This window comes from Paralichthys olivaceus, chromosome 8 (assembly GCF_024713975.1).
Source record: "Paralichthys olivaceus isolate ysfri-2021 chromosome 8, ASM2471397v2, whole genome shotgun sequence".
NCBI classification, from domain to species: Eukaryota; Metazoa; Chordata; class Actinopteri; order Pleuronectiformes; family Paralichthyidae; genus Paralichthys; species Paralichthys olivaceus.
Genome location: NC_091100.1, coordinates 101985 through 111693, shown reverse-complemented (window position 1 = coordinate 111693; position 9709 = coordinate 101985). Strand labels below are relative to the sequence as shown.

Below are 9709 nucleotides of genomic sequence, written 5' to 3'. Positions count from 1 at the left end.
TGATTCATTGACTTCCTGTTGTAAACTCACTGTGACGATCTATGTCATCTGCTGTATTTTTATTTTGAAGTCATAAATTGCATTATTTTGACAGTCCCAGGCGGAAGCAGGTGTTATACAGTGGTGATGATGCTGAGGAGAGAGCATCTTCATCATCTTCATCATCTTCATCGTCTTCATCAGTGTTCATGTGGAGGGGATGTCACAGCGGAGACCTTCATCAGTGAATTCATGTTATTCTTACTTCGGTCACCGTGAGTTCGAGTCCCGGTGACTGAGCCCAGCCATGGTGGATTTGTCCCAAAGTGGTGCAGTGTCTCCCGGACACGGCAGACACGGACCGGGCTCCGGCCCCGGGAACACCGGAAGGAAAGCGTCGAAAAAGTCCCGGACGAGAAGAAGCAAACGAGGCCGGAGGAGACGGAGCAAGAAGAACCAGCGGAACAACCCTCCACCGTTCCTGCCCCCGGAGGTAGCTCCCTCCGTTAGCCCACAGTTAGCCGGCTCAGCTAGCTGCTGCTGCCGCTGCTGGACAGACAGAGTCAGGCTCAGTTCTGTTTACTTTACCGTCAGACTACATATATTATAACACACATGTAATAACACACATTTCATAACACACATGTCATAACACACATGTCATAACACACATGTTTATAACGTGTAAGATCTGCGAGTTAGCTTCTTAATAACAGCTCACATCTGCTGTTCACAGACGTCACACCGAACTGCACTCACAAATACGACTATTTCAAATATTCATGCCTCAACGGTAAAGAAGCTGAAGTCACAGAGGTCAGATCAGCCTCTTTTCTGAAATAATTACAACCAGTCAATACATCGGCGCATGTTTCAACAACACCAGCGGTTGGTTCTGGTGGTTTTAGCATGAAAACATCAGGCTCAACACCAGGACATAGAGAACGTCACACTCATAAAGTGTTTATCAAGTGATATCACTGTCTAATGTGTTATAATGTCTACTAATACAACATATTATTATTATTTACTCATTACATACAGAATATTATCATATGTGAATTAAACTCAGAGTTTCACTGATGCACAAACTAAACTGTTTTTAGTTCATCTTCCATTTTTCATGTTAATTTACAACCACTGAGGATTTATGCTGTGGCTCATCTGAATTTATACTGTACGTGACCTATAGATAGATAGATAGATAGACATACTTTATTCATCCCCGAGAGATGAGAGATGATATAAAGGTTGTATATCAACATGATAAACTATCAGCTGGAATAAGGTTCATGGAAATGCCAAGAGTAAATACAAAGCCTATTTACACATGTATTCACTATATTTATATGATTAAAATATAGTGAAGTAACATGACGAAAGGGTGTATCAACTGAAAAAAGTCATATACAGAAAAATGTATTTGAGGTACAAACAGTGAATTTAGTTAGTGTGTTATGTGTAAATACTACACACTGTAAATATTGAAGTATAATTATTGAACGTTTCCTCCTCCGCTCCCTGAGTCTGTTCTCTCTCTGCTGAGTGGGTTCATCTCCTGAGAGAACAAGTGACTGAGAGTCACCATCAGCTCCAGTGGAAGAGTGAAGCTGATCTGTGATCAGTTCAGAACACTGAGAAGTTATTAACAACCGGAGTTTATGTCCAATGTTCAGCAGCAAACTTTAAAACATGAAGAACTCTGAACAGTTTGGCGGATTTGTTACAGCAGCAGCTCTGCTGGTTCAGGAAGCAGAGGATCAGAATTAAAGATCTTAATTGTCCTTGCACAAAATAGTATCACAACATTTGATCTGCAGCACCTAAAAAGGATACACACACGTCTGTCCACATTCATCATTAAATATCAGTAAGAAAGATAAAACCAGCACAATAAAGGCATCATATCATGAGCATCATAATGAGCACTGTAAAAAAATATGGCACAAGTATAACCAGTGGATTACTCTCAAGATAAATAGCCTATGGCTTACATAACTTACTTTTAAACAGGCAAACGTAACGCTTTAAAAACGAACTGGATATTGTTGATGATAATAATAAATATTTTAGTTCATCATCTTTATTATTAACTATAAATTCGCGATATATTGCTTGTCGTGTGTCTTTTTCCTTCTATAGCATCAATAATCGTATAAATCGTAAAACTGTGATATTTCCTCTGACAATAATTCATATTCAGTGTGTTGAGTGAGACTACTCCGACAAACACACTGAGTGTAATGATGACAATGTTGTTAATGAAGCTCATCTTTCCTGTGTGTGTGTGTGTGTGTGTGCGTCTGCAGGCTGAAGAAGGAAACATTGAATATAAGGTAATTATGTGTATAACTATATGTATTTATATATCTTTAATATGTGTTAGCTAAATGTAATGACTATATATATTAACAATGTTAAGTGCAGAACATTGTTTCTACCTATATAAGTTTGACAGAACCATTAAAGGTACAGTGTGTAGAATTTAGTGACATCTAGTGGTGAAGTGTCATGTTGCAGCTGAACATGAGGATTATTCATCATTAAATTTCTGCCATTAGATCCTTTCACCTGAATCTGACACACTGGAGCTTTAAACAGGGATTTCAGTTTCTTTAAAAATGATCTTCAGTCGTTGCAAATGAGATTAAACTCTGTGTCGTTGACTTTTAGTTTGTTCATCGACCAAAACAAGATATTTAGAATTGAGAGTCACAGCAGACATTTCTCACAGCTCTACTACATGTTACACACAGACTCTGGATATTTGCTGCATCATCATCTCTCTCTCTGCCGTCGTAGCTGAAGCTGGTGAACCCCACTCAGTATCGCTTCGAGCATCTGGCCACGCAGCTGAAGTGGCGCCTGCAGGAGGGCCGTGGCGAGGCCGTCTACCAGATTGGAGTGGAAGACAACGGCCTGCTGGTCGGTCTGACGGAGGTCGACATGAAGGCCTCGCTCAAAACCTTAAAAAGGATGGCGGAGAAGTAGGTAAACTCGTACACGTTTGTCTGATGACGTCATGTGAACTCAAACATGTCGATGGTTGGAGGCATTTTCATATGGTTTGACCGACACTCATCTTCACAGCAGTTTGAAAACACAGGTTTGTGTTGTTAGTTGTCACATTAGGGTTTTTTTCTCGCGTGTCGTCAGAGTCGGGGCTGACATCACTTTGCTCAGAGAGAGGGAGGTGGACTACGACTTTGACAGAAACACTCGGAAAATTGCAGAAGTCCTCATTCGAAAGGTTCCTGATGACCAGCAGGTGAGATTCTGTCCTCCAGGCACGTTTCTGTCAAGTCTGATGAAAGTGGAGCCACATGCTGATCATTCGATCCCTCTCCTCCGACATGCGGCCATGGACGGGGACAGTTCCTGGATCTGCGGGTGGCAGTGCTGGGGAATGTAGACTCAGGAAAGTCAACCCTGTTGGGGGTCCTGACGCAGGGCGAGCTGGACAACGGGCGAGGCAGAGCACGGCTAAACCTCTTCAGGCATCTGCACGAGATCCAGACCGGACGCACGTCCAGCATCAGCTTCGAGATCCTGGGCTTCAACAGCAAAGGAGAGGTGATGGAATCATGAGCCGAACTCTGATTTTAAATTCTGATAGACGTAAGCGTAGGCGGTGGAGAGAAGTCTTTCATCTCGACTTTTTTACTGGTGTAAAATTTGCTTTGAATATTTCTGATGATGAGTCCAGCTTAAAACTTTTGACAGCTTCAGAAGAAATATTCAAATCTAATTTCATTTTTCTGAGCACATTCCGGCTCCTCTTGTGATTTTAAAGGCCTCGTCATCTTGTCGTGTGTTGAGCAGGTTGTGAACTACAGCGAATCTCGGACAGCTGAGGAGATCTGCGAGAGCTCGTCCAAGATGATCACCTTCATCGACCTTGCCGGACACCACAAGTACCTGAAGACCACCATCTTCGGTCTCACCAGCTACTGCCCTGACTTCGCCATGCTGGTGGTGAGCGCCAACACCGGCATTGGTGAGCTGCAGCCACGCACGCCACCCACAGGAAGCAGCCATGTTAGACGTCACACCTTACATTGTGGTTTACAGGTCACGTTGGGCGATGAAATCCTGTGTCCCAGTGTTTGTACATAAGCTTTATACAGTAAATATTTATATAACTATTCATTTAGAAATAACAATTATTCTTTGCATCAATTAATAATTAGAATGATTTGACCATTTATCTGTCTGTCCATCCGACCTGGTCAGATGATCTGGCTCCACCTCAAGATCTGGTACATGTTAGGGTTATCGTCCAATGGGAGACGTCCAGGTGACATCATCTGATACCTGAACCATCTTTTTGTCACGGAGGAGCAGCAGCTTCAGTGCCAGTTTTCTTTGAATGAGTCCTTTTGCTGTGGCTCGCACGTTTGTTCCTTGGAAATGTATTGGTTGAATTCACACTTCAGTGATTCCTTCGATTCAATGAAGAAAAATAAAACGTATAATAAGCGACAACTGTGAAAAGAATCAATAATATAAAAAATCACCAGCTTCGGTGGCTTCTGGGTAATAAAGTCTGCGTGATGGTCCTGCTCTCCTCCATGCAGCTGGAACCACGCGGGAGCACCTGGGCCTGGCCATGGCGCTGAAGGTTCCCATCTTTATCGTGGTCAGTAAAGTGGATCTGTGTTCTCGTGGCACCGTGGAGCGAACCGTTCGACAGCTGGAGCGAGTCCTGAAGCAGCCGGGCTGCAACAAGGTCCCCATGGTGGTGTCGAACCCTGACGACGCTGTGACCGCCGCGCAGCAGTTCACTCAATCCACATGGTGAGTACAAATAAAAACTACTAATAATACAGATACTACAAATACTTTTAAAACAAACTACTCATACTACTGCTGCTTCTGATCGTTTCCTCTCAGAGTCTGAAGCTTCGTGTTTGTTTCATTTGATCTGTTTCAGTTTCACGTTTCAGAGACTAAAGAATTCTGTCTCACATACGTGGGCGGAGTCTATCTATACTTGACTCTGATTGGTCTGTAGACGGAGTCTGATGTGGGCGTGTTGTCAGTTGGGGGGGTAGTAGTCTTTCTGTTTGAATGGAGACAATGACTGTAGCTTCATCTGGTTGCCATGGTTACATCATGATGTATTACTAGCAGCATCAGCACCTTCAGGCACAGTACTCCAGTACTCCACAGTACTCCAGTACTCCACAGTACTCCAGTACTCCACAGTACTCCAGTACTCCAGTACTCCAGTACTCCACAGTACTCCAGTACTCCACAGTACTCCAGTACTCCACACCAGTTCTCTTCTTCTTCTATGGTTTAATGTGTCTCTACTTCCTGTGATTGGTCCATCAAAGTGTTTTCACTGTGAACCAACAGAACCTGGTTCAGTTTGATCCAGACCCAGAACTCCTCTTCTGGTCTGAGGAACCGTTCACACCTGAAGTTCAGCTTCAGTCTGAACTGACGAGTCTGAAACAAACCAGTGAACGAGTCTTCAGACTGAGTCAGGTTTGAGCAGACAGAGCTCAGATACCTTCTCCTCATCTGTGTTTGGAAACTAGAAACTGAGTGTGATCCTTAGTTGTTCTTCTTTATTGATATCTTAATAAAATCCTTGTCAACCGGTTGATAAAGTTTTAATCCTTCTTGAGCTGCTTCAGTAGTACTGTAAGTAGTACATTCTGTGTGTGTGTGTGTTTGTGTGCGTGCAGCATCACGCCCATCTTCACTCTGTCCGCTGTGTCTGGAGAGAGTCTGAACCTCCTGAAGGTTTTTCTTAACATCCTCCCTCCACTGAGCAACAGCAAAGAGCAGGAGGAGCTGATGCAGCAGCTCACTGAGTTCCAGGTAACACACACACAAACACACACACACACACACAAACACACACACTAACACACACACACAAACACACACACACACACACAAACACACACACAAATACACACACACTAACACACACACACAAACACACACACACACACACAAACACACACACTAACACACACACACAAACACACACACACAAACACACACACACACACACACACACTAACACACACACACACTCACACACACTAACACACACACACACACACTAACACACACACACACTCACACACACTAACACACACTAACACACACACACACACACACACACACACACACGCACAGAAAACATTTTGAACTGCCTTAACTTCACAAACCTCTTCATGTGTTTTCGTCAAATTTGTCTTTTATTGGTATTTGTTTTTTTTAATATTTATATATATATATATCATTTTATAAGAAAAAAGACATTTAATTAAAGTCAAAAATTCTGAACAGCAATAAACAAATAAAACAAGAAATGAACCATGCGATTGATTTCTTTGATTGATTTACTTTTACATGGATTTGAAATGAACATTTTCTTGTTGTGTGCTTCAGGTGGATGAGATTTACTCAGTTCCAGACGTTGGGACTGTGGTGGGCGGAACTCTGTACAGGTGAGGTCACAGCTGCTTCACAGAGTCTGGGTCATTTTATCCAGAAAGTCCGACAAGAATTACGTGTGACAGGAAAAAGGAGATTTTAGGAATAAAGTTGAAATAGTTCTTGGAATTTAAATCACAGTTTACGTACATATCAGGTATGTGATGAGGCTTCTCAAGGTTGTGTGTGTGTGTGTGTGTGTGTGTGTGTGTGTGTGTGTCATGTGTGTCATGTGTGTGTTGTATGTATGTATGTGTGTGCGTGTGTGTGTGTCCAGTGGAGTGTGCAGGGAGGGCGAGCGGCTGGTGGTCGGTCCGACAGATGAAGGGCGTTTCCTGAGGCTGAAGGTGGGCAGCATCCAGAGGAACCGCTCGGCCTGCAGGGTGCTGAGAGCCGGACAGGCCGCCACGCTGGCTCTGGGAAACTTTGACCGCTCACTGCTGCGCAAGGTCAGAGGTCACGTAGCTGTAGAGCGTGCACGAGGATTGATTCCAGGCTGATTACTCGCTCAGTCGATCGCAACGACAAATGATCTGTGACACTTTGCAGGGCATGGTGATGGTCAGCCCCAAGATGAACCCAACAATCTGTTGTCAGTTTGAAGCCGCCATCGTCCTGCTCTTCCACGCCAAGACTTTCCGCCGGGGGTCACAGGTCACTGTGCACGTCGGCAACGTGAGGCAGACCGCCACAGTGGAGTGCCTTCATGGAAAGGTCTGTTTTCTTTGTTAACGTGTCACATGAGCTCTCACTGAGAAACTGAACAAGCTGATGAAGATGTTGATGACGACTTGAACCTTAATATAAAATCTCACATCCCCACAAACAACAGAGTGAAAAGACCTTTTTTACTTTTTAACCTCTGGAGTCGCACTTCATATCGAATCTGAGCTGCAATGTTTTACCTTTATATTTACACATAATAGACAATGTTTATCCACCCGACAATGTAGAATATTACTTTTACTATTAATATTATAGTTACTAATATTATTATTATTATAATTACTATCGGTCTTCTTACTATTATTACTTTTGTTATTATTATTATCACTCTTATTTTTATTATTATTACTACAATTATTATTAATTTAAGTATTAATATTGTTATTATTATGATTACTATGATTATTACTATTATCATTATTATTATTAATTTAAATATTACAATTATAATTATTGTTATTATCACTGCTACAAATTCAGATGACATTTCATTTGATTTATTTATCGAGCAGTAACAGTTGAAGTCTGCTCACATATTCAAATACATTTAATTTGTATAACACGAAATCATAACACATTATCTCAAGGCTCTTTACGTAGAAGGTTGAGAATTCTTGAGAACCTCGTTACTGACGAGCTGAATATTCTCGACATACTACGATTGTGTTACTTATATGTGTCAGATGTGAGTTTGTAGTTTTTCATTGTGTTGCTGCTGGAACACTGTAGTATCTCTCTCTCTCTCTACTACAGGACGAGCTGCGTACGGGCGAGCGAGCTGTGGTTCGTTTCCGCTTCATTAAACACCCTGAGTATCTGCGGCTGGGCGCCAAGCTGCTCTTTAGGGAGGGCGTCACCAAAGGCATTGGCCACGTCACAGGCCTTCTGCCGCCTTTCCAGAACCACGACCAGAACCAGAACGTGGACCAGAACCTGCAGGAGCATTAACGCCCCGTCCGTCATCAACAGATGTTGAGCTCCGTGAGAACTTTAACCGCCCACACGCAACCAATGCTCCTCTGATGGATTTACATCCCCGCCACATGTCAGCAGATTAATCTGCCTGTCCTGGAGCTATAATCACATCCTCCCTCGCTCCTGCTTCGGCGCCGTCAGACTCCATCATCATCATCTTCTTCCTGGCAGCAGCCGCTCGTCTTAAGTTAAAGCCACAGACTTTAACCCTGGATGGTTAATCTGACACACATTGAGTGAAGATGCCGTCATGAGAAGCAGGATAATGTTGAGGAGGATTTGAGGAAACGTTTCAAAGTTGTGCGATGCCGTCATCAGACGCTGGACAGGAAGTGTCTCCTCCTACTCCCTCAAACTGCACATGCTGCGACACGAGGTGAAATTTGGGGAGAAGATTGTTTCTTTTCAAAGCGGAGGTGGATTTTCTTTGATCATTTGTGGATTCATTCACAAATCCATGATGAGTTTGTGGAGGAAAATGACTCCTTGTTTACTTCATTGTGAATTTGCTTCGTTAATCATCATCAATCTGTTTTCAGTTCAATAAAGAGTCGGACATTTTTTTAGCTTCATCGCATCATCCTAAGAGGAGAAACTGCTTGTTCACATTTGATGAAGAGACGTCTCAGATCAGATTAGCTGGACACAAAGCCAGAAGCATGTTAGAAAGTGGCTTATTGTGGCTAGCTAGCATTAGCATGGGACTTAAGCAGTTCATCGCTCAGCGCTGTCGAGCTCTAGCTCATTAAAACACATGGAAACATTTGACTGTGATTTCTCTCAGCTCTTGATTTGAGGTCACACTTGATGTTTGAAAAGCAGCAATGACTCTTCTGTGTGTTAAAGGAGACACATTCTGTTCATGTTGATCATTTAAATTCATGTTATAACTGTAAAATGTTTACATTCTCTAATGGAATGAAATTAAAAGACATCATGTTCCTCAGACTGTCCACTGCTGCAGCTCCTCTTTTCAGCCTCTGTCTCAAACATTTGCTTTTAGCTCCTGTCTCTTTAAGAGCCCCTCCTGATAAAGTCTTCTCTGATTGGTCAGCAGCTCCACTCTGTTGTGATTGGTCGGCTTCCATGATGAGGTTTACAGTTAGATGTTTAACACAGTTGAGCGGCAGAGGAACGTCCGATCGTCGACTCAAAGACGAAAATTCAAATGACGATCAGTGACTGTATATAAAGACACTGACTGTATATAAAGATGATCACTGACTGTATATAAAGATGATCACTGACTGTATATAAAGATGATCACTGACTGTATATAAAGACACTGACTGTATATAAAGACGATCACTGACTGTATATAAAGACACTGACTGTATATAAAGATGATCACTGACTGTATATAAAGACACTGACTGTATATAAAGACCATCAGTGACTGTATATAAAGACGATCACTGACTGTATATAAAGATGATCACTGACTGTATATAAAGATGATCACTGACTGTATATAAAGACCATCACTGACTGTATATAAAGATGATCACTGACTGTATATAAAGATGATCACTGACTGTATATAAAGACGATCACTGACTGTATATAAAGA

At 42.3% G+C, this 9709-nt stretch overlaps 1 protein-coding gene across 1 annotated transcript; it reads left to right on the top strand.

Moving 5' to 3' along the window:
• The first annotated feature begins 14 nt into the window (after positions 1-14).
• Positions 15-9085, top strand: gtpbp2b (GTP binding protein 2b). Its single transcript, XM_020107163.2, has 12 exons — positions 15-472; positions 2289-2315; positions 2782-2966; positions 3136-3247; positions 3355-3552; positions 3802-3976; positions 4557-4776; positions 5676-5811; positions 6394-6452; positions 6716-6887; positions 6988-7152; positions 7918-9085. The coding sequence occupies exons 1-12, from the start codon at positions 287-289 to the stop codon at positions 8110-8112; spliced, it is 1830 nt and encodes a 609-aa protein (XP_019962722.2). The 5' UTR covers positions 15-286; the 3' UTR covers positions 8113-9085.
• Positions 9086-9709: the final 624 nt, after the last annotated feature.

Excerpts from the sequence above, each read along its gene's own strand:
- gtpbp2b (XM_020107163.2), top strand. The coding sequence starts at position 287 with ATGGTGGATTTGTCCCAAAGTGGTGCAGTGTCTCCCGGACACGGCAGA. Across the intron at positions 6,453-6,715 it reads GTGGGCGGAACTCTGTACAG|TGGAGTGTGCAGGGAGGGCG; the intron begins GTGAGGTCACAG and ends GTGTGTGTCCAG. Across the intron at positions 6,888-6,987 it reads ACCGCTCACTGCTGCGCAAG|GGCATGGTGATGGTCAGCCC; the intron begins GTCAGAGGTCAC and ends GACACTTTGCAG.